This window comes from Vanessa tameamea, chromosome 6 (genome assembly GCF_037043105.1).
Source record: "Vanessa tameamea isolate UH-Manoa-2023 chromosome 6, ilVanTame1 primary haplotype, whole genome shotgun sequence".
In the NCBI taxonomy this organism is placed as follows: Eukaryota; Metazoa; Arthropoda; class Insecta; order Lepidoptera; family Nymphalidae; genus Vanessa; species Vanessa tameamea.
The window spans coordinates 3,964,382-3,990,341 of NC_087314.1; the positions used below are offsets into that span (position 1 = coordinate 3,964,382).

Below are 25,960 nucleotides of genomic sequence, written 5' to 3' on the forward strand. Positions count from 1 at the left end.
AAAAATCTACGAGCAGAAAGGAATAATTCAGTGTATATTTTTTTCTGTATTTTTCTTGTTATTGCAAAACATAAAAATAACTAATACAATACACACGATTGCCAAGTAGAGATACAAAAAGTTGAGAGAAACATATCGTTACGGTTTTATTCCACCAAACTTTGAGTCCAAATTAAATACTTGATGTTCACTATTATTTCGAATGTTTTTGTCATTTCCATTCATGAAGCTAAATTACATTATACCAATTTAAAAAACAATACTGTCTAAAAGTAAGTGTCTTATACGTCAGTTATTGTTAAACTTTATGCACTGGAAGAGAATGGTACCTATATAGAATTTCACAAGATGAGTGTGATTACAATCAAAAGGGACAAAGCATGTAGGATCCCATAATTTATACCAGGAATAACCATATACTAGTAACGAATGTTAACCAAAGATCTCAGAAAACGTTTCAAAAATGTTCTTACAAAGGCAATCAGCAAAAGAAATATCTGTCGAAGTAGCTCCCATAATCTATTACATTGTATATAAAAAATAATGCCGATATAATATATATTCGGGCAACACATCGCATCATCTATCAAGTGCGAAGATCATACAATTGTCAACATACAAATAAAAATACTTCATAACATATTAAAACAATTTGTTTCATGTAACATCAATCTGTAACACATTTTGATGCATACTTGTAATTTTATGATATTCTGCCAAATGGGATTGACGCCAGAGCTATAAATGAGGAATTTGTATTGCATCTCAGAATCAATGTAAACACAATAACCATGACTATTGTAATCAATAGGAAAGCCATTAAACGAGAGCCAGCGACGAATAAAAATAAGGGATAATAGTTTTTTTTTCGGAAAGACCTTTTTCCTTTCGTGGTCGCTCGAGGCAAATCCCAGGGATTTGGATTCACGACTTACACTTTTAAAATATTTTATTACGAGAATAAATCGAACAATGCTAAAATCAAAGTATATACCTACTTGTATATGTTCACAAGCTGTTATGATATATAACTAGTGATATTGTTTTGTGTTCGTCTGGATATGAAGCTTCCTTACGTTTTTTCATTCTACCGCCAAACAGAAGTAGGTACTTTCAACTGCCGTATTTCGGTATAAAACTTAAGCTATCCACTGTTTTATTGCTCGACGGACATTCTCAAGTGTCACTAACCAAGTGGGCAGGGAATAAGATGATAGTAGATACAAAAGTGTGCGCGAAAACACAAGTACATTCTCCGTTCCGTAACTTGTATAAACCGATAGGACGGCATCCGACACGACCCGATAAGACTTTCGATGCAGAAACTTCGATCTGCGACTGAATTTTTTTTGCCAGAAAGATCCAATATTTTTTACTAGCCAAACCCGAGGATTGTTTTGCCTTAAAAGTAAACTACTACATTAACAAGTCAGTTATAACACAATTACTTAACCCTTTTATCGCAAACCGCCTACCTTATTTTTATCGCTTAAATACAAAATTTATCGCATCTTAAAAAGCAATCCATACGAGCATATTGTTCAATCGATTGTTAAGTGCTGTCTCCGATTGATAAACTGCAACCTTCTGAACAAGGTTGCGAGTGATATGCAACCATTAACCTAAAAAACTAGCAACCAATTAAGGGTTAACACATTGTACTCGTAAAAGAGATATGTAACTTTGGCATTGACTGGGCGAAATGTTGTTTAATATTAATTTTTGACGTAAATGTAATTTATTAACATATTATTTTACATGAAAAAAATATAGCGGGGTCGAATTGATTGATCGTGGAGTATTTATTATAATATTATTGATAAATATAGAGACATAATGAATTGTAAGGGCATTAATATCTATCTATAGGCTATAAATATAGTTTTGAACTTGAAATTATTAATTGCATGATTGCATTTGGCGTTACATGAATTAATGGTAAAAAAGGGTCGCCTTGGATTTGCTAACATGTGGATTTATATATTTCGTTGTATACATAGTATATAAACTTTCCATCACCAAGTTTAGTGTATACTTCAGCGGAGCGTCCTAGGGTTATGGTGTCATGCTGTGGATTGAGATTCTAGCATTTATTTAGTTTCTAATGAAGTTATTCCTTCAAATTTATTTTCATCTGGCGATGGAAGTGATCTTCTGGATTCTCCTGTCCTGTGCCTTATGAATCCAGCGGTTTGACGCTGTCGCCACTAGTACCTGGCCTGCAGCAGTACATTCTGTACTAGACAAAGGCTCTTTCTTCCGAATCATGGTTGCCTTATCTTTGCCAGTTTTTATATCGTTATGATATTCTTCCATAAACGTGAATTTAACATGAATAGTAATTGGTAGGACATCATTGCTTCTCCTATATTTCATCATATAACGTTATACGTACTACATTACAATAAGGTCAAATTATCCGTTGACTACCAACGTAGCTCACCTAAAATATTAGATAAAATTAAAAAACGATTTATAATAATCGTTCGTCTAGTATCTAATAGCTTTTATTGTAATTTTCCACGAGGCCAGGAAATAATAATAATCACGAGTTTTTCGAATAATGGATTTTAAAAACTTGGATCTCCTAAAAATTAAACTCTCATTCTTTTAAACGTTGGCGCAGTTTCCTACTTGCGTCGCCAATTTTATAATTGGTAATTAGGAATCAAGATTGTCAATTTTATTTCTTAACAAATTCCATACCTAATGGAACAATTTCATACCTGCTGACGTCATTTATGATGATAGACACTTTAGAGTAACAGTATGTTCTACTGCTGCTGTGAAAAAACCTACTCTCTTGTTAAAAGAATTGGTGTGCAGTTTGTTTTTCGTTCTTAATTTAAAATTTCGAAATTTCATCAGACTCATGTAGATTATATATTTTTTGCAATATTTTATAAACAGCCTCGATAAGAAGCTTTATTAATTGGTCAAGAACTGTTTACCAATATTTACTTTTTAAAATATGAACAATTTAATAAGTGTTTTTTTTTACTACAATAGTTTTCATACTTTATGCGTTGTTAAGAAAATTGGTAAAAGGCATTATTATAACTCAACTTCATAACGGTTGTAATTTCTTATGATACATTGAGAACACGTTTGTCGGCCTTTTTAAAGGTCTTCTCGGCTAGACATTTGGATTACATCGGAAATGGACGAGTTTTTTTTAAATTAAAATTAAACGATAATGTGACGAAAAAAGTATTCATTAACAAAATATGGATCGTAATACATAATTAACAGTGATGAGTCAGTGGTAACGATATGTTGACCTTTATGCTAAGGTCGTTGGTTTTAAGCTGCGTTTTTAAAATTCATCTTGTGTTCGGCGGTGAAGGAAATCTGCACGTGTCCGAAAAAAATCCAATCCGGACACATGCATATGGTATATCCGCAAATCGGTTATGACTAATAAGAGATAAGACCTTCGTCCATAATTAACTTGTTAATACTTACTTAATAAAATACCACCTAAGAATGGTTTAGCTAGCTAGTTTTACCCGCGTTAAACGTTCCTCCTTAACTCCCTTAAGCCGTAACAAGAGATTATCTAGCTTGTGACCTTCCTCAAGAATTGGGTCTATCGAATGCAGAAGATATATTAAAATCAGACTATTAGTTACAGAGATAAGACCGTTAAGAAATATAACTAAGTTCCAATTATACATAAAATATTATTAAATTATATATATATATATATGTGTACATACATTTATAATAAAAATTTGCATAAATATATAGCATAAAGAAAGTATATCGATTTAATTATGATTTCGACGTCATGATATCAAGAGCTTGCAGTTATCCTACCTGACCTCTGTTAAGATTGCTCTACGTAACCGCTAATAATAGTATCGTAATTACAAACTATAAACAATCGCTGTGACGGCTTATCAAAAAGCGGCGCCTTTATCAATAAGGTTACGACAAAGGCCGTTTACAATAAAATAATAATAATGATATAATTATTGAACAGTAAAATACGAATAAAAAAAAAATACTTTTTTAAAACCAGTTTTGTTTTGGGTCAATGTGATTACGGTGACGATTTGCACGACGTAAGAACGTAAAAATCAACAAAATTATACACCTATAATAATTAATTTTAAGAAAACATTATGTATTATTTTGACAAAAGGAAATATTTATTACTAATCGTAACGTATTTGAAAGTATAAATGTGTAAATTAATAAATAATCGATGACACGAATGGGAATTCATTCAAATATCAGGCAGCCTCATCACAGACGGCAACTTCTTTCAGAAAAAACTTGTATGAACAATTTTTTTTTTTAAATAAAATGTATTTTTTTCATAGAGGACTAAATTATATTGTATATAAGAGTGATTTTTGCCCAAACATGCTTCTATATTTATGTCAAATATACTGATTTAATATATCGTTTTCTTTCTCCCTATGTTTACATATTATGTATGTTAGGTGTTAGTACCTAAACACAACCATATAAGTATGTAACGATTATAATATTAATACACACACCATAAACAAGCTTTTTTTTTAAATTATTAAATAGTATTGAATACATTATTAGGCAAAGGCTTGATAAGAAGGTTTGGAGCTGATGTTAATATACTATATAAGATGTTAGTAGCTAGATATAGGCATATATATACATGTAGCAAAAGTCTCACATATTATACAGATTCCCTCCCGATTAAAAATGAATGAACACAAATTCAGCAAGAAAAACTGTTTTGATCATGGATGTTAAACCGCGAAATTAAATGAAGGAAAAATATTAGACGTGAGTCGTGAGTGTATATTATTATTATTATTAAATATTCAAATGTTTAATAATAATCACACGCCGTTGACTCATTCGCAGTCTCAATTATGTTTCTATCTTGTTATTTGTTATTTGTTAGCGACAAATAAAGGTGTATTGCAGAATCCAAGCGGCTATTAACATCGTTATCTAAGCCAAATGTCGAAAACATCTGCTCGAACGACGCGACGGGTGGATTTCGTTCGAAAAGCGGTCGAGGTAAGACGCTTGGAATTCATATACTTGTATTCGTTTTTTGTTAGCAAGTCTGAGAGGCAGATATTCTATTTAAATACGTTGGCTAACTTATTTTACTATGAATAAATTAATATACGAGTGATTTAATATTACATAGTTCGTATTTAAACAACGTTAATTAATACTATAGTCTATTCCAAACACAAGAGGACATAAGCCAAATAAACAACATTTCACATCAAATTGACTCGATATCGAGAGCTTGAATAATCTATGATATTAATAATGGATTTGCAAAAAAATGGCTCTTGAACGTCAATGAAACTGTTATCGGAACTTTGGAAGTAAAATGAAAATGGATATAATTAGTTTATGTGGAAGTAGTTTTGTGTTATAAATAGAGATATTTTAATCAAGAACTGTTAGTAGTACACAATATAGCAGAGCTATTAGAAAATTGCGTGGTCGGGCTTTCTGCAGGCCAGCCTGGGTGATTACCTGAGAAAATTATTCCGCCGCCAAACAGTAATATTCTGTATTGCTGCATTTCAGTTTAAAGCAGTAGCTAATACATTTTTAAAATAGTATAGAAATAGTTTTTACCAATTACATTTACATCTGAAACCATTTCAGAAACTCTTTTACTGTAATTCTAATGGTAATAAGCAATCCGTTTTCGTTTTATGAATGAGCCAGTGTAAATTAAATTCTATAGTTAATCCTATCAATCTTGATATTTCATAATTCTAAATTTCAATACTTAAGTTTTAATTCTATATATTTTTAATTACCACTATTTACTATGATGTGGCCTATTTCTACCCAGATCGAAGAAATATATTTTTATATTACGACTCAATTTTGCCGGCGCTGAAACGATCTATAAATAGATTTTAATAAGCTCAACGCACATCACAAACAAAACGCACGTGGTCTTCTATAATTAAGCATTTCATATTGTGAACATTGGGAGTGATGGCAACATCCTGTATTACAAACCAACAGGATTCTTTATAAATAAAATTCGGTTGCGTCATTACTTCATTCTGTAACTGGTAGGTTTCTTATAATCAAATTAAGTATTTTCATGTTTTGGTTTTAATTTTTGAAACACTGATCAAATCCAGATTAACAATTTTTTTCATTAAAATGAATGGTCATTGGTCAAGCAGCGGATGACGTAATTGTCGACCAATGAGCTTTCAGTATTTTTCATATTCAAAAATGGAATGTAAAAAACGTTTTTATGAAGTATACAAGTACTAGTACTACTTAAAGTGCTCTTTTAGATTTTTTGCTCAAATTGTTTCCATTAAAACCTTCGTTGAAGGTAACATCCTGCATCAACAAATAAACTTCCTTAGACACATTTTCCTGCATTCAATCTCGGTAGGTCGTTTACAATGCCGAACAAAAACTTCTATTAATTTCTTCCGTGGAAGTCGAACTGTTACGATAAACAATTGTTTTATTAATATCATTAAAAGAGAAAATCTTGAGGAAAATTTATTTCAAAGGCTTTGTGTATTTTTATTTCATCATCAATTTTATTAATGTCGTGTTTAGAAAATACTCGTCAAATTGTTTGTGACAACATTGTATTTAAATTTGTAAGTTTTCAGTTCGTTCAAATCTTTTTTTGCGTTTCATTTTAAAAAAATATATCATTGTGTACACGATAACTAAATCACTTCGCCTGTTTCATAGTAAAGTGCAGTGAAGTTGACGGAAGTAAAGGGAGAATAAATATTTAATAAGCGACTTTGTAGTTCTATTTTCCGCAGTAAGTACAGTCAAAGACAATAGAAACTGAGCGAATGTAAAATAAACCATAAAAATATAATTGCCGATAAATTTCCCACATCTGATCAAAAGCTTTAACGAAAAGATCCTAAATCTTTTTATCGATTTTAATATATTAAGATGATTAATCACACGTATAATACATATTTGTTTTTGTTCCTATTCAAGGCGTACAATAGTACAATAGGTGGCGTACGAGTCGTACAAGGAGGTTTCAATTTTATTTATTTAAATTAGTTCTTATAAAAATTTTACAATACATAGGTATTACCCGATACCTTTACAAATAGATATTTTTTTTATTCACATTTTTTAGATTAATTCGACATAATCAGTACTTAATCGTAAAAAAAATTAATGAACTAAATTCTAATTTTATATTTTAAAATAATCCGATTCTTTTTTAATCGACTCATAATTATCGATGCGATGTTTTTTTTATGCAGTGCATGACGATCTCCTAAGTTCACTGATGTAGTGTCAACGGTAGCTTTTATTTTATTAAACAAATATAAACCTAGTATCGTGTGTGGTCAAACTTCGGACATTTGTTCAGACTCCGTTCACCTTAGTTGTACCATTTTTTATTTACACTTAAGTCACCATACCTTATAACACTACATGAAATTAAGTTAACTTTTATATAATAAATATAAAAAAAAACCGCTCGACAGTTTTCGGTGTTCACTTATATAGATAATAATAAAATTTACTCCATTCAATTTATAATTATTATTTGTTCAACACGCCACGCATTGCCGCGGTATAATAAAAAAAAAACTATATATGGTATAATAACTGATTGGTACTAACGCAGTACTTCATAAGTATTTGAAAAAAAAAAAAAGTACTGGAAACCCTAACATATCTGATATTTATAAATGTAGTTTCGGTAAGTGAAACGATGCTTTTCTTTCTTCTTTCTTATGGCGAATCAATGGTGACAAAAAGAGAGACATTTATGTTTAAATAAACGCCTGCTAATCAATGTTTAATTAATACTTTCAAACGTATTTATTAATTATGCTCCATGTACCTACTAGTTATTTCGTACCTACTAGTACCTACCACCTACCTACCTACTAGTATAGGTATCACATTGTGTTATGCACTGAACATATTTCCTTAATGTTTCTATTAAATTTCTCACCGTCAAAAGTACTTTTTTTATTTTCCGATCATGTATTTGAAACGCTGTATACGTAATTCGTATATTTCAGTATATGCACAATCACGCATCCGTACAGTTTTAATCGTCCATTAATAACACTTTGAGACCGGATCACCGGACCAGCTGAGTTTCAATACCGATTCCGTTCAGAATTCATTATAGAAAACACGTAATTGTTTGGATAAAGTTTAGGTAATTTAATTACCGCTCCGCATTCGCAGACATACGAGTTTGTACATTTGTGCAATATCATTTTTATTCATAAAAACTTATTTCTGATAGACCTTTTCCCGCCCTTTGTTAAAAGAAACAGAGGAAGTAATGATTCAGCTTTTTCGTATGATATGAAAAGGTTGTTTTTGTTGGAACGTTCGTGTTTAGATTTGTATAAATCGACTGTTTGTATTCAACTCCTATAATAACACAAAGTAACAATAATAAATGTCACACAAGTGGGCAATGACCTCTTGAGGATCTTTAGAGTTTATTCCAATATGCCGTTTCTATGTGCGATGATGGCTAGACACATCAGACAGATTTTTATGCGACAAATGAAAATTTGAGAGAAATGAAAGGCATGATCTTCGTTTAATACGTGTCCCGACTACTGGGTCACCTGGGCTCACCTGCATATCTATTTAAACATTTATCATTTTATATCTAACGTGTTGATAATTCGAAACCGATAAATTACCAACTAAATATTAGCTCATCACTTGGCAAATATTTAAAATGAGAATTCGTTTATTAATATAATATAATTAAGTGTATAAAAAACAATTAACGAATGATCTCAGTGTCGAGGCATGCCTTTCTTCGGCGTCACTTGAGTTAACAACGGCGTACTGAGGCAAACATCGTCACGGACACTGACGACACCTTAAATAATAACATTAATTTCAAACCATACTATGTTGACTCATATATATTATCCCCATTACTAATAGACGTTGTTGTTACACGATACTTTGTCTCCTACTTTTTATATCAAATTGTTAATGAGGGAAAGACATAACAAGAGTCCTATATTATTTTCGTTAAATTAATCCTGTAGCACTACTTTACGTGATTAATAAAATAAAATAAAATCGCGCTGAGTTTCTTTCGGCAGGTTCTTTTCAAATCATTGCCGAACCGGTGGTAGATTTTTGACTATCAATCAGCAAGTGTAACACTTCTGTATTGAATAAAGATTTTTGACTTTTAACTTAATTTCAAGGCACATTTTATTTAATCAAGTAGATTTTTTTAACTATCATGTGATAGTTTATAGACAGACATGATCTTTTTTCCTGTTACGGTTGGAATAGAGTTTAGAAAATCCCGTGCATTACGTCAGTCTAAAGCTTGTTCATCTTGATTTATCATCTATCCTATAATATATTCCAAGAGATAACTCTTGGAGTATATTATAGGATAGCAATACTCATCAATACAATGGGCTTAGTGACATTTGTCCAGGATTCAATGTCAGATTATTCATTCAAGGTAGTTAACAAACAATTCAAATTGTACTAAACGCTGAACTAAACAACCAAGGTCATTGGCAAGGTTAGGAAAACCATAACGAAGACCTTTCAGAATTTAAATCGGCAAATGAATATATTAAATTTGCATTCTGACATCAAGCGTGACCTTATTTTTACATCATGCAATACTAACCGGTAGGAAGTTTATGAAGAAAATATGAAATTTAAATACGTTTTATTAAAATGCAATTTCGTTTCTGTTAATAATATATTTGTATCTACATAATTCTATAAAAATGAATGCGTTTTTTCTTCGTGTTGTATGCGTTCATCATGCATGCATGTATCGGTTATCCGATTAGGATGAAAATTTGTACAGTTGTTTTTGGGAGTAGTGTGAAGGTTCAATGCTATCGATGTGCAATAGGTTTTTTGTTAGTCGCATCTGATAATTATAAAGAAAATAAAATTGAAAAGTCATTCCAGCCATTCGTTAGTAATCATATAAATCCATTTAGTCGATTAAAGAAAGGTATTCAAAAATGTTTTTCAGTAAAACAGCTAAGGGCCACCTGATTTGTTGAGTTACCACTGCCTTACATCGCCAACGCGCTCCTAACCTTGGGAACTAATGTTATGTCCCTTTTATTACGCCGACTCACTCACTGTTCGAACCAAAACACAACAGTACTGGGTATTGCAGATTGGCGGTAGAATATAAGGCGACTGGCGGTACCTACTCATATAGGTTTGCATAAAGCCCTACACCATCAAGAAATGCTTTTTTCTTCTTTTGTAGAAAGAAATAATTAAAAATAATCACTAGGTCACTATTACTTAGGTTTAGATAAACTTAAGTGTTAAAAAATTAAATGAGAAAAAAATGCTTCAATTTTATTTAAAAATACCTGTATAGGTTTCTTGTTTTATTTTGATAGTTTCTAATGAAATTAAAATTTGTAAATCTTTGGCAGTATCAACATTTTAGGTTCAACTAACAATTAATTAAAAATTAATTATTATATCTTTGTAGGTACCCTTTAAATTCGTTAAAGAAATTCCAAATTAAAATCACATTTGAATATAAATTTTATATAACATTAAATTTAAAAAAATTACCTTGTATTTGTGTATTTTTTCAATTATCCAATAAGTCTATATAATACAAATATTTCTTCCTGCACATAAAAAAACATGACATATGTATGACACGTACAAATTATATGATTGTCATGATATTGTTTATGCAATAACATAAGGATGTATTCCTATAATTCTTTAGTTTTATTTCTTATTTCTCCTGTACTGGTAACACTCGGTAAACTTGGATTACCCATACACACACATAATTGATAACAACAAGACACTATATGATTAAATTAGAGCCATTGCTCATCATCATTAACTATGAGAACTAAGATCTTATTTGCTTGAAATAAGACCAAATCATTGAGGTGATTGCCAAATCCTAACCAAATGTATTAATATTAACTAATCGGCTTTGGCGGTAAAATAATTGTCAAGGCGATTGGTTTTAAACTCAGCCAAGCCAAGACAAATCCCAACCATTTACCCATTTTTATACCTTACCTTGACCATTATGTAGACAGTTCAAATTATATTTAATTGCAATAAAAAATGATGATAAGATAAACTAGTATAATTAACATTTACATAATGAATAATAAGAAATGAATGGGAACAAGGATAATTCATAAATTAATATCACATCAATGGTATTAATTTTATTAATAATGAAAATATAAAATTTAAATAACGGGAAAGAAAATATGAATATTTAATCTAATTATTATGCATTTTTTTGCAAATTAACAGTTTTCTTTGAATTATACTTATTTAATAAGTAAGTCTTAATCTATTGGATTCGGCTCTTTTTTGAACCATTGTATTTATTCTTAGATGAGCTAGTTATAATATTTTAACTTGATGTAAAATTTAAACATTAATTTATGCCCTATTATAAGTGTAATTATATGTTATCTATATAAAAGTTGTAAAAAAGAAACAACAATGCATGTTAAGGTAAATACTTTAAATAATGTCTCTAAAAGCAATAAATTATTAATACTAAAAATTATTTAAGTATATTTTTGGTCATATTTGTTTCATTAAGTAACAAATCTCTAATGATTTATTGTGTCTGTATGTAAGGTACCTTTCTTTTATGTTTGATAGAGTGTATTTTTGATGTATCTGCATTCTTATGCAATCTATATGCAACATTATATAAATATACTAATCAATTTTAAAAAGATAATATATTATAATTTGATACATTTATGATGTATAACTCAGGTTTAAATAGAAATGTGAAAGCATAGTGAATAAAATCTAGTTCTTCAGAATAAGGTCGATATTAAAAAAAAAAACTAACACCAATTCTTCACAACTTATCTAGAACAGTAAATGTTGATATTAATTAACCAGTGATTAAACATTAAATAGTAATTATTTAAATAGATAATTGTATGTTTATTGGTATCTCTCGAGTATATTAATTAATGATTTGATTTAATTGAAAATAAATTAAACATTTTAGCTTTAAAGCTATATTAATAGAAATGCTTTAAAAAATAATTAAAAATTTTCAGAAAATATGTAACATTATGAAACAAAAAAAAAGTTGCCAATCATAGAAAATTAGTAACCTAGATTAATTGAGAAAATTGATTTAATACGAAATAAATTAACAACATTCTAGTACAAATATTCTAGTGTGGACATAGCTGAGGCAAGTTGCCAGCATCGGTGAGATTATGAACATAGCCAAAGATCTTGATATATCTTGCCAAAAGTTGATAACATAATTTATCACAATATTTATCAACAAATAAAAAGAGGGCATATTTTTTTCATCAGTAAAATACATTTACAGTCAATATTTCCATTATCATCGCAATACAAAATAAGAAGCTTATATATGATAAATTTCAAAACATAATTTATGTAATGAATTGTGAATCACATGTAATAGCTTATGCAATTTGAACAATAAACTCATTAGAAACTGTTTGTAAACTACCTCCACATACAAAAATAACAATATTTACATACATTTTTTATTTTAGAGTTAAAATTAATTTGTTAGGAAATTTTAATTAGAAATAGATTTTTAAATTTTACTTAAAATAATAACACAAAAATATGCTGTAGAAAAATAATTATTATGACTCAATTAATAATATTATGTAAAATATTTTGTTATTATTCTAGTATTCTTATAAGATTTTCATACTACTAATAAATCAAATTAGGTTTCAACAAGGTATTCATATAAATATTTCTAACAGGTTTCTAGGATATTTCGAATTACTATTATTAACAGTAATGTGTAAATTACGCACATAACCTATCATCATTATAAACAAAACATTCCAAGGTTGAAATAAAAGCAGAGGTACTCACTTTGAATACTTCAGAGAAGAAGCCAGTTCCGATTTTTTCTAAAATGAAATCGTCGAAAGGATAGAGGGCTGCCACTGCTGTCCTGAGCGCCGTGCACGAGGACCCGGTCACTCTTCGATCACCAAGTTTCTCACCATCACTTACACTCGACTCCGTACAACCATCATCACAACACTCGCGTCTACTTCGTCCCCCATTTTCCAGGAACCTCTTCCCAACCTTCGAGTTGGGACCACGCACAAATCGACCAGCCTTAGCAGTCTCGTCCAAGTTTGTGAAACTCTCCGCTATCTTCAGCACTTTCGTAGGCCTCCGCTGCTCGAAGTTCCTCTTCGTATTCGAACACTCGTCTTGCATTCTAACTGATAATCACGAACTTGTATTTATCATCCCACTTCGAACATAGTGCTTTCGAGTCGTACGGGTACACAGAGTTCCCATTATAATATTTATGTGGCGGTACTTGAAACTATGCGAAACAACATTGTAATTCTCACAAAAAAAAAGAATTCGATATTATAAGACTGTCACTTTCACATAATATCTTCGAAGCATCCCAGTTTTATTGGTGTTCACGGTTTGCACGTAACACAAATCGTACACTCTAGTTTATTTATCTTATTTGTATGTTATGTTTTGTATTCTTGTAACCGAAAAGTCCATTGACTAACGACGCGCGTACGAGTTAAGCAACGAAAGCAGAAAGTAAGCAAGCAAGCATTGCCACTTACAAACTACAGTTGACATAAAACTCTTAAAAGCTGGCAAGACTGTTGCGTTTTAAATTTATAATATTGGTAGCATTGTTATGGAAGCGTTCGAAATAGTTACCTTTAAGGCGCAGTGTATATGTAATATTATAAACAAATTAAAATAAAACGATAGTAATTATAATTTTGTATGTGATGTTGTCCAATATTTGTATTTAATATTTATTATATTTTTTGCATCTTATTTTTTATTAATAACTCACTTGAAGTGAGTTGGAAGTGAGAATTTATTCAATGATATACATTTGAAACTATATTTTAAAAAAAATCTCAAATTTAAATTTACTTCTCATTAAAATGTGCATAATAATTATATATTTTTTTTGACAATGTAGCAAAAATATTAATTAATTATTTAACTATCAGTTACCAAAACAGATGGCGTTGTATAGAGGATACATAGCATTTTCTATAAACCTTCCTAGTAATCATAAATTAACCTACCATTATTAAAATTTTTATTTGTTCTATACGGAAGGGATAATAAAAGCTTGAAAATTAATAACGAATACCGTTTGAAATCAGATTACATTAAAGTAATACAAATGAATATTTTGGGTTTACTAATTATGTAACATTAAATTTATAGTTTTTAAGTTATAAGGCCAAGCAGGATTGATACTGACAATTAGTTTGAAATTAATTATTTTTAATTTAAAATTTATTAAAAAGGGTTAAAATCAAAACAGTCTTTAGTGTCTTTGGGTAAGACGGAAGTTGAGTTGAGTATGCAAGCGCCATCTATCGAGCGCCATTCTATAATATATTATTGTCTGCTTCTTTGGTAGTAACTTGTAACTAGGCTGTAGAATCCAAAGTTCTGAGTTCAAAACTGGGTTATTAAAAATATATTAATATGATCGCAGATTTTAATTCGGTAGCGATAGACTTGTCTTCCCGTGCCTTTGATCCTGTGTTTCATATGACATAACTCCATTCGTTACAGATTGCCCTCCTAACGGATAATATTCATTGCAAAACAATTACGTTAACTGCATTCTTGGATACAGCACACGGCGGATAAGGAAGCTTCATTCTTCGAATTCGCCTCTCCCAGCTCCAGCAAGGATTTTCATCACGGTCCGGTGTAACGTATTGCCAGTTTGATGGTGTGATTCTAAGGATTTGTCATTAAACGGAATTGTCTCTCATCAATGGAAATCTTATTCGCGTTGGTTCACTATTATTCGCTTCATGTCTAAAAAATTAAAACTTTCGCTAGTTTCTGTTTAGAATCGATCGTTATGACCGATGTCATAACGATCGATTCGGTAAGGACTGCAAATTTTAATTTTAGTAGATTTTTGCAGTGTTCACGACCAGTTGATATATCATTTTCCTGTGGACTCGTAGAGAATGGAAATCTATATAATTAGACTGTGTAGTCATAGAACTGATATAAAAAAATATATTATTAATTTTATATGAAAAAAAAACTAAATCCAGTGAGCTTAGATGTGTTGTTAATCAATTCAGAGTCTGATTTAAAGGTCTGGAGGCTAGAGAAACAGCTAGAGAAACAGAAGCGTTGAGACTCTGATAAATATATTATGAATTAATTTTAATATTTTAATTTCAATCAGGGCAGATGCCCCGGTCCCTAAATCAATCTTGCCTGGAGACCTTACAGGGTTGTAATTAAATATAGAATAGTAACAGTCACGTCGTAGAATCAAACATAATTAGGGGAGAAGTGGCATGAAAGAGCCACTTGTAATATTTTGGTAGTTTATCAACGCATTCGGTTGTTGTTTTTCCGTCACCCACATACATTTGATAGTCCGCGGAAACCAATTGACGCCTGCACACCGAGTCAAAGTTTTTGGTACTAAAAATAAAGTATTTTACTTCATTTAATTTGTTTTTTGGCATTTTAATGTAAGCAACTATAGTTAAATGGATTGTAGATTGAGGTTCTGCATATATTTGACCTTGCAGATGCGAAGACTAAGCCGCAATAGTTTTTATATTGTTGTTATGTTAAGGGTTATATTTTTTTAAAGCATAAGTTATGAAAGAGCCGGGTGATTGTGCCTTGAAAGAGCTCGGCTCTTTAATAACCCTGCATTTTAATTATGTAAATAAAATAAAATAATAATAATTATGCTCTTTTCATACATATATTAAAGTATTTCCTTCAGATATTGCATTTTGGAAATGATAAGACCTTCTATTCATTGGACCGAATCTTGGATATCAACATTTAGTACAATGGAGAAGGATGTCTTTTCCTTGTTATATTTAAGTGTGCTATTTAATATATATATTTATGGTACAGGCTGGTGATCAGGTAAATGGGCCACCTGATGAGTAAGTGGTCACCACTGCTCTTAGACATTGGCACCATAAATAAACTTAATTATTCCTTACATCGCGAATGTGCCAAAAACCACGGAAATTAAGATTTTATCTCCTTTGTGCTTCACTATTCGAACCGAAACACAACAATACTAATTATTATAGTTGTTATGTGGGTACATACCCAGGCGGTCTTGCACAAAGCACATCCACCAAGTAAATATATATATTTATTTAAGGATTAATAAATAAAACTCCATAATACAATTTTGCAGTTTATTATAATCCATGCTGACGACTATATACTTAATTAAATGTATCTATATCACACGGTGTAAACCACGATGTCATTGTGTTTTGGAAATACCATCTCATATTTCAACGATGACTCCACGTCTTACTTCCAAAGAAATAATCTCTGTCACAATAAAAAATAACAACACCAGCTCAATTATTCACAACTGTCTACCTACTAACTATTAAAAATTTAACGCTCAATAGCTATAAATACAAATATATTATTGCTGTTGCGATTTTATATCTAACCTTAACTATCTAGATAACTATACATTTATCTCAAAATGAGTATTCGTTCTTTCACTTATCTTAATGTATATTCTATAAACTAATTTATCTTAGTATTGCTTGATGAAGGAAAACAATGCTCTCCTTAGATAAATTGTAACAAATACATTTTTATTAACTATAGCAACCATCAAATGGCGCGCTTGTAACAAATGTGTATGCTATACTAAAGGAGTTGGTGCCGTATTACAGTTGACCTAAGAGCTTTATTCATTTGTATGTAAAGAATTTAAAAAAATCAAACACAACTATACAATATAGATAAGTACTTCTCAAACAAGCAAAGTAATATATAAAAGTAATAATTGGGTATTTTTATCAAGTTATTCTATTAAAGTGTTAATACTTATATAATGGCAGATATAAAGGGGTTTTGTTGACCTACCAGTCAAGCTGCTTTAGACTCACACTGTAATACGACAGTAGGTACAGTGCAATAACGGTAATCATCTACATACAGAAAGAAGACTTAAAATTAACTTAAATATTTACGAGAATGTACGAGATATGGGTGATTAAGGACATTAAAAACAGAGACATGTTTTTATTTCTAACAAATTGAAATAATATTCGGTAATTATTTTAAACGTGGTGGTAGAAATAATTAAAATTTTAATTAAGATATACTTGACATAATAATAGTAAATCATAGTATTAGAATTCATGTATATCATTCTGGGTAAAATATAAAGCTAAATTATTCTAGCTACGGCAATAACACGTTAAAAATTACAATAACTTTGTACATATCATCTAAGCTTCGTGTTTGATCTCTATTAAATACTGTACCATGAAAACCTTTGCTGATGTAAAACATACTTTGTGTAATATAAGATTAATTTTAAGCGAAAAAGATTTTAAATGTTATAATATTTTTGAAAGATATAGTCTTCGATGCTGTGTATTTAAAGCTAACTCATGTTTGTATTATTATTTATAGATTTTTTAGAAATGCTAAAGTATTAACATTATATAAGAAATAAGGATGCATCCTTATTGTTATTTAAAAATTATATATTCAATCAAACATAGACAATACGGGTATCAGCAGCTATATGTCTTTAATTTTATTAGCTGTTTAAGGATTGTAGTCAGAAATTCATGAAAGAGATTTATCTTTAATACGTATATATAATGAATAATAAAAAAAAACATCCTATGAAATTATTTCCACTTTTCAGATTATTAAAAAGTCAATAGTTAAAAATCAATTACTTTTTAATAGTTATTATATTGGCAGCCCTGTTAAAAGTCGTTCGATGTCAAATGTATGCTCTTTTTAACGAGACAGGCATTTACGTCTGACGGTCAATTATGTAGAAGGCTCAAGTTCTGTTAAAAAACTATTCTTTGCTCATATTACTTATCAAAGCATTATAGTTTATGACCATATACAGTAAAACAACGACACAATTAAAGAAGTAATTAATTCTAAAGTTGACAAAAACAATTACGATAAAGTAAATTTTAAGTTAAAATTATAATTCGATTTCTTACTACTGCGTGAAGTTTCCATTATATTATTTTTAACTGATTTGGATTCTGTAACGTTATTATCGTATTTATCGAATCGTGCTCGACATATTTCGCAGTCTACGGTTCCCATCATCGAGAATGTCTGTAATCCTTGAATCCGTATCAGTTAATAATAATTATAAAACAATGCGTTTTTTCTATGTAAATGTAAAATTAAGTTATATAGGTACCTATATAAAATAAATGCAACTAAAATACTTACGTACCTAGCAGTCAATAGTCCAATGATTTAATTTTTACATTTAACTATTCATAAAATAAATATATATACGATACTTGAAACTTTTATAAAATGTTAAGCGTTACGTGATAAGTTTTTTTATAATTAATTTTGCTAGTCAAAGATAATTAAAAATTAAGACTATTTTTATAACGGACCTAGAGTTTTGTTGATAGTCAGAACTACAGAATTAAATGATTATGCTAAAAATAACTAATGTATACAAAGCTTAAAACACCAATATGAATTCCGCGGCTTAATATTTCATTTCAACTGCTCGACAGGTTACACCTTTTTGTAAAAAATCAAATCTCAGACAATACTTGCTGGTTGACATTTTCATTTAAACTTAATGTCTGACAATTATTGGCCTGCGGGTATCATTTATTGTAGAACAAACTATATGTAAAGAGAACGACAAACAAAAATGTTTGACAGAACTTATCGAAGTTTTAATTATCAGTGTCAGGCGTTACAATCGATGTAAAGCCATTTTCACACAACCGTACTAAAACACATTAACATTGTTTACAATTGATATATTAGTCCTAGCAATAAGTGATTGGTCAGCAACAGGATAATAAATTATAATAGTTCTTCGTCCGAGATTGTATAATAACGTACGACATCGTGTTACTAAAATTACAGATAGTTTAGTAGCATTGTGTGCGGATTTAATTCTGTAGTTATAACGTGTGAGTACTGCCCGGTATAAAGAAGAAAACGGATACATATTGTAATTGTGAATTAGACAGACTTCAATCTTTACAATGTATAACCCCTAATAATCCAGCTGTTGCTAACACTTAAATGAACGCAAAGTTTTGACTCATTCACTGTTAATTTAAACATTTAATTCACAACCATTTGCACCATATCTATCATTGAAAATAATGTGACAAACATCTGAATTATATTTCAACAATATTACTTAATTATATGTACTTTTATAATAAAATATTAAAGGTGCGTCTCAACTCTTTATTTAATGTCAAAATATGTTTCTAATACCACGCTTGTCATATAAATTTTATTATCTATGAGATTATTTGAAATCCTTAAAAATGTGGTAAAGCAGATACTAAAGTAGTATGAGTTTAGATTAAAAGTTATATTAAAATATTGTTATCATGATAAATGGGAGTATATAGGATAGAATGATTGTAGTTATTAAATTTTTCGGACGCATATTGTTCTGTAGCGTCCAGATTAAACATAACATTCTATGAAAAGCGCACGTGGTTTCCATACAATGTTACCATACACAATAAACGAAAATACATTGTTCGTTGTTGCTAGTTAATATTAATACGAATTAATATTACTCTGAATAACAGAATGATCTTGTTATTGAAGTGTAAAATTACATCTTATACATTGCATAATTTATACAATTTAAAACTAAATTTTAAATAAAAATAAATCTTATAATATAAATGTGATGAGCAAGTTCAAAGACTAATAATAAATAATTTTATAACAATGTAAGTGAAATGAAAGTTTTTATCTAAACATCGTATCAATATAATTACAACGGTAGGGGGTTCAAATTCCTATATTTTAACACTCGGTTGTGAATCACCTCGGTATGATGTAATGGATGATGATTGGCGCCACGCTGATTATGTATGGTGATGAAATTCTCTGGAGCGGTTGGCTGTTGGGTTCGTCTTGACACTTACCTAAAACAAGTGAGATTTAAAGAGTCGTATGCATAGAACTTGATAAAACTAGAACTTCGGTTACAAAAGCCATGAACCCATAAGTCAATAATTTCATGCAAAACAATATTATATTTGTGTGTACTTATGGGATTTACGATAACATTTACTCCATAGCTTGTAAGTATAATTACAAATCGGTCAAGATCAAGTTATTCATATCGAATAAGACAGGATCAAAGTAAAATATATAGAGTAGACTCATAAAAGTAGGGTATTAAACTTTTCAACATTAAAACATACATTTATGCAAGTATGCAGTGCACTGAAAAACGATCCATTGTTACTTTAGCAATAGTGCCACTTAAAATGCTTCTATACCGATAACAATATAGCTAACAGCAAAATCAAACCTGTGAAAGCTGCATCAAAGAGTAAGGCTTCAGGTTCCGAGACGGTCCGCTCGCAGTTGGCGGCCGAGCGCGCCACGGCCAGCGCGCCGTCCCGCGCGTCCCGCGCGTCGCGCGCGTCCCGCGACACGAAGCAGTAGCGCCGCGCCGCCGTGCTGTCCCGCGTCACCGGCGTCGTCACCACGAACGACGCGCCGTTCTCGTACCACCCGCCGTGACACGTATAAGCTACAAAATTTAATCCTAACTTTGCATCATTGGAATAATATGACTTATAACAAAAAGAGGGATGTCGGAGGGCGCTCGGTTGGAACGAGGCTTTTGAGTGTATTAAAGAACAGATACAATTAAAAAAAAATGTTTGACAATAATTAAATGTCAAGAAAAATAATCACGTCACTACTGTAAGCCGTATTTTTACTCATAATATTCTTCGATTTGGAAATACAAAGAAAAGTACCTGTTATTGCTTCCTTATTATTACACGTGGAATAAAACTCCATATTCTTTATCGAGTTGCATCCAACTTCTAGTCTATTATAAACGGCGCCTGCGCAACTTATTTCCCCTTCCGAATGTCTTCTACTTCGTAGAATCGGAGTATCCGACATATTCCTAACACTAAAATTGAACAGTCTAGTGTGATTAACTCTACGATTATGTTGAAGCATCGCTTTGTCTCGCTTAGTCCTATTTCTCTCTCGCTCATCCGGTCGGTAACTCCGCTTGTGTCTATGGTTTGAAATCACATATTTACCAGAATACGGACATTCTTTTGATTCGGGATTACTTGCTGAAATGTAAACAAAAAAAATATTAAAAACCATACACTTAAATATTTTTTATAATAAGTAAATATAAGAATATAGGTAATTTATGAGAACCCCAAATGGAAAAATACTATTATTACTCTAAAATTCAAATTTAATTTAAATAAAATGTAAGTCACTGAATTTAGTTTTGTAAATAATACAAATATCCACATATTGCATTCAAAGAAGGTAAGCTTACCAACTAATGTTACGTAAGGGGCAGTGACAGCATTGAAGTGATGTGGGGAGCAGGCTTCATCGGGTCTCGATGTTGGCGACCCGCGCTGCAACTCCGCTATAAAGGTGTCCCGTCTGTACAGGACCACGCAGACGTAGCGGGAAGCACTAGAAATATTGACCAATTCCATCTTAAATTCATTGAACTATTATTAAGGTTATGGTTTGTTAAGTAACTTATATTCAAAACTTTATGAGAGTGACGTCTAACCCGTTTATATTATGTAATCAAGTTCTCTTCTCTTTTGGCCAGTACTAGGGCGGGAAAAGTTCCAATTAATACAAAATAGATTGTAAAAATGACAATCCCATGGATCTTCTCTAAGAAGATGAAAACTTCTCTGCGATATGCAAGGAGTTCGATATAAATTATAGCTGTACTGTTAAGCAACAAATATATACATACAGTTGCGATAACAAGTGAAAAAATAATGCATAATAGAAAAAAAATCAAATAAAAATTAAAAACTTAAATCGTAGAAAAACACAAATTTAACATATTTTTCTTGGTTTAAAAGGTAAGTGAAATACACTGAATTTGGACAAGCTGTAACGATGAATATCAAGATCATTTTTATTCCTAGAAACTGTGTTGCCACTAAAAATATAAGAAAAAAAAACATTGTTCATACCAGTGATGTTGCCAATGCGCCACCAGCGCGACAGAGTTACCACTCGGCGAGCTGGCTTTCACATTAACACAGTACACCTTAATTTCTGCACCCGTCTGGTTCGTGATGCGTAATGTTGCGTTGCGCTGATAGAAGGTGTAGTTACTGCTAAAGTCAAGGGTGTGCCACGTGTGGGAGAACGTCATCCAGGAGGGGAACTGGCAATTAAATCGTACCGATACTGGAAAGTGAAAAGAATCTTCGTTAAAGCATTGTATGCTGTTAAATTTTATTTAGAATATCCATTATTTATATTTTTAATGGCATACTGTTTTGCACAGATTAAAAATATAATAATTCAAATATAAATAGAAACAAAAAATTAAATACTAAAGGCTGTATTGTCGATTATATTCTATTTAAACTTACACTGAAATATTGGATTAAGAGATGCTGGTTAAAAAACTACAATTTTAGAAACTAATTTGTATTGCAAAAGAACATATATACACAATCAGCTTGCCCGTATCAAAGATTTTGATAAAAAAAAAATTTAAATCATTAATAGCATATACCAATAATTGATATACATATATGTTAGTTGGAGGTTGGAAGTAGACATTGTTCTCTGTGCAGAACTATAATACCGGTACCAGAATCGCACAATGTTCTTTCAAAACCTTCTTTTGAGTTTTTCCGTTTTAAGTCTTAACACAGTAGTTTTGATATTTGAAAAAATCATGTACCTCTCTTTAAAGCCATAGTCCTAGATCCTTCAGTTGCACTAAATAAGCCGTTACACGTCGCGTCACCAGACTGCGCTACTCTGTACTCGACTCCACTGGCAGGACTAGGTCCCTCCTTCATGGCAGCTGATGCTGTAAGTAAATAATTTCCATATACAGAAATGTTCAACTAAATTACAAACTGTCAAAGTGTATTAACTCTTTAATTGATCGAATTACAAATAGCGTTAGAAATTGCGTACGCTTCGTTTTTATGATATTATTTGCATACAGACAATTTTTTTTTTTAAATTTAGGTGGAGTTTAAGATAGATATCTGATATACATGTTATCAGAAAATTGTAAGCAACATTAGAACAAATCTAGCGAAAGCTTAAACTGAGAAAAATTACTACTCAATTACAATTATAACTAAACTAACCTAACCTACGATATTATAAAACACCAAAGTTGAAAAAATGCATAAGGTTTAATTTTTTGTTCGTAAAAATAATTCCAACAGAAGAATATATAAAAGCGAGAAAAAAAAAATACAAACCAAAACGCAACTAAGTCTTACCAATACCATTTGCCTTCTCGTAGACGAAACATCTGTATCTGTCTTCGTTGCTGGTGGCGTGGTTGTGGTGTAACTTCCCCACTAGGAACCTGAGGCTTCCTTCCTTCCACGTGGCCAAGCATTCTAGTTCCTCCACTGAAATAAACATTTATTGCATTAATATCTTTAAATCGCAGAATACGTGTGTCACCAAAATCCAAGATTTTATTTAAACCGGTAAGAAATTTTGATGAGATTTAAACAATTGTCTAAAATTGGTTTGTTTCAAATCAATATGTACATGTTGTATATTTAGAACACTAGGTATAATAAATATTTAGTAAGAAGTATTAGCTACATACATATGCATATTAGTTTACTTTTATATGTATTTAATGCAGTAACGAACTAAATTGAATTAGAGATTTAAAAAAGTGATGCCAAAAAAATGTGAGGCAGCTATTATGAATTATTGAAGTATTGCTTAGTTTTAATTTGAATCGGCTTCGATTGTTTGTTTTGCTAACTAAATATATTAAGTGGATATTTGTGATGAATAAAAAGTAAATTTACATGAAATATAATCAAAATATACGTTATTCAAGTACGCTTTTACAAGCACTTTTGAATCGTCATTTAATAAACTATATTGAATAAAGCTACCACCGGTTCAGAGTTACTCAGTAGTTCTCTTTTTCAACATTTAAAAATACAGTAATGTTAAATACAATTATATATTTATGTAATATATCCTGCTTGGAAGTCAACAATCAACAAAACTGTGGTATTGTTGATCTAAGGGTTTAGCTACAATTGTCGCCAAAATAATTAATCGTTATTTATTAATTTTATAAGTTGCAAAAATGTTGCTTTTTAAGTTATTAGCCGCCTGGAAAATGATAAGCCCTTTTGTATCACTATCGACAAAAGACTGAGAAGTTGATAAATCGAAATTAAATCTTGTTAACTGTTTAATTTCCGAGACACCTTGATCATTCCTAAGGATGCGTTGTCGCGTAGATCAAATATGAACAATGTCAACTTAGCGCCGCGCCGGTTAGATTCTATTTCGGTCCAGACAACGAACAATAGGCGACTGGAAGATTGCCCGCTCCATTTGCGCCATGAGCAACTCGTAAAATTATATCGAGATGCAGTGGAATAATCTGTCTGGTATGCAAGAATTGTGTTTGGTCAGGTTTATTTTCTTATATTATGTTTATAATAAACAAATTATAATAATTTGAAAAGAGAAATTACACTAAAATAATTTAGTTCATTTGATATTTGTTATTTGCACTAATTCTGTATCAAATACACAATACATACTATCAAAGGGTATTGAACCCAGTCAACTTTGCAAATAATAAGAAAAAAACAATATTTATAATTTACACTAATTGCACAAACTTATATCACTGAAGTGAACACATATTTGTCTTATGAGAAAAACTTGCCAGAATAAATATTATATTCATATGGGATTTTTAAATTTCTTAAACGTTCTATTAATTATCTTAATAATCCACCAAATATGTCTTTATATTTTCATACAACTTTATATAAACGTTGCCGTTGATATTATAAAAATAGGACGCCCGACCAAATTTAATTAGACGGTCTACTTATTTGCTAACCAAGTTAGGATTTGTCTAATATGGTATGCGGCTTACTTACAGTCGAAAAACCAACGCTCATAATCGTAAAAACTTTTCTAAGTGTGTTAATACCGAATATATATGTATATATCCAATATTGGGAACTTATACTTTTTTCATGTTTAAAATGACTGGCTTAACTAGAAAAAGGTACAAGCTAGTATAATTACAGGTACAAGAGCATTTTAATTGTCCTAGATGGAGTAATAAACGATTAAAAAATATTATAATCAATATTTATAGTGGTCACTCATCAGTTGGTCTTTTGCCTTCCTATATTATGTATGAAAAAAAAATTACATTGTACCTGTGCTTTCAGAACCATACACATCAGGGCAAGCTTGGTAGTTGAGCAGTAACCTCGAGTCTTCCGTACAGCTCTCGATAGACGAGGCTGGAATTTTGCAGTTACCATGTCCCCTGCAAATTAACATTACAATTTAAAATCTATTCAATAATATTAATTGTTGCAAAAACGTCCACACTGAGCCGGCTCTAACGGATGGATCGCAACCATCGCTACTCATAAAAATATCTGTGTAGATGTTCCATTGGTGATAATTATTTTCGCTGTGTGCGTATATTGGTGAGCCTTATCTTTTGCATAGTCGTACAAGAAGCACTAGACAGATGAAAATAATTCAATTAAGGAGTAAAACCACAGATAATCACGATTTGAGGATCTTTCTTCAGGGCAATAAATATTAAGAGAAGGAGATAGATAATATTCACCAAAGAAAACCGTTTACAGCGACGCGCTTATTTAGGTATATGTGTTGAATTAATTTAAGTTTATAAAAATCCTGATTAGTAAGTTTATATTAAATCTTGTCACGCACTGTTTTCTTTAAAAATATTTCATTTTTATAATTTATAACGGCTTAAAAATGCAGTTACGAGGTACGTTATGTTATTAACTATGTATATTTATGACTGCAGAAACATACGCACGTATATTACAAAAGTTGATTTTTTAAACTTTGTTGATGTTATAATATTAATAAATATCTATTC

At 30.7% G+C, this 25,960-nt stretch overlaps 3 protein-coding genes across 5 annotated transcripts in view; all 3 read right to left on the reverse strand.

Annotated features, from left to right (window-relative positions):
- LOC113393531 (dual specificity testis-specific protein kinase 1) overlaps positions 1 to 13,613 on the reverse strand; it is an 80,109-nt gene extending 66,496 nt beyond the window's left edge. The window contains exon 1 of the mRNA XM_026630471.2: positions 12,865 to 13,613. Within this exon, the coding sequence (XP_026486256.2) occupies positions 12,865 to 13,221 (357 nt within the window). The 5' untranslated portion in view covers positions 13,222 to 13,613. The remainder of the gene's footprint in view (positions 1 to 12,864) is intronic.
- Positions 1 to 25,960, reverse strand: part of LOC113393362 (cyclic GMP-AMP synthase-like receptor) — a 186,452-nt gene that overhangs the window by 88,001 nt on the left and 72,491 nt on the right. The window lies entirely within an intron of this gene.
- LOC113393532 (uncharacterized) overlaps positions 16,195 to 25,960 on the reverse strand; it is a 125,249-nt gene continuing 115,483 nt past the window's right edge. For 2 of the 3 annotated variants that reach the window (XM_026630475.2, XM_026630472.2), the window contains 8 exons: positions 25,254 to 25,366; positions 23,310 to 23,444; positions 22,751 to 22,882; positions 22,026 to 22,245; positions 21,356 to 21,501; positions 20,805 to 21,137; positions 20,348 to 20,572; positions 16,195 to 19,955 (listed from right to left, as the gene is read on the reverse strand). In XM_026630475.2, coding sequence (XP_026486260.1) covers positions 19,852 to 19,955; positions 20,348 to 20,572; positions 20,805 to 21,137; positions 21,356 to 21,501; positions 22,026 to 22,245; positions 22,751 to 22,882; positions 23,310 to 23,444; positions 25,254 to 25,366 — 1,408 coding nt within the window. In that variant the 3' untranslated portion in view covers positions 16,195 to 19,851. The remainder of the gene's footprint in view (positions 19,956 to 20,347; positions 20,573 to 20,804; positions 21,138 to 21,355; positions 21,502 to 22,025; positions 22,246 to 22,750; positions 22,883 to 23,309; positions 23,445 to 25,253; positions 25,367 to 25,960) is intronic. The other variant, XM_026630474.2, reaches the window with a different exon arrangement.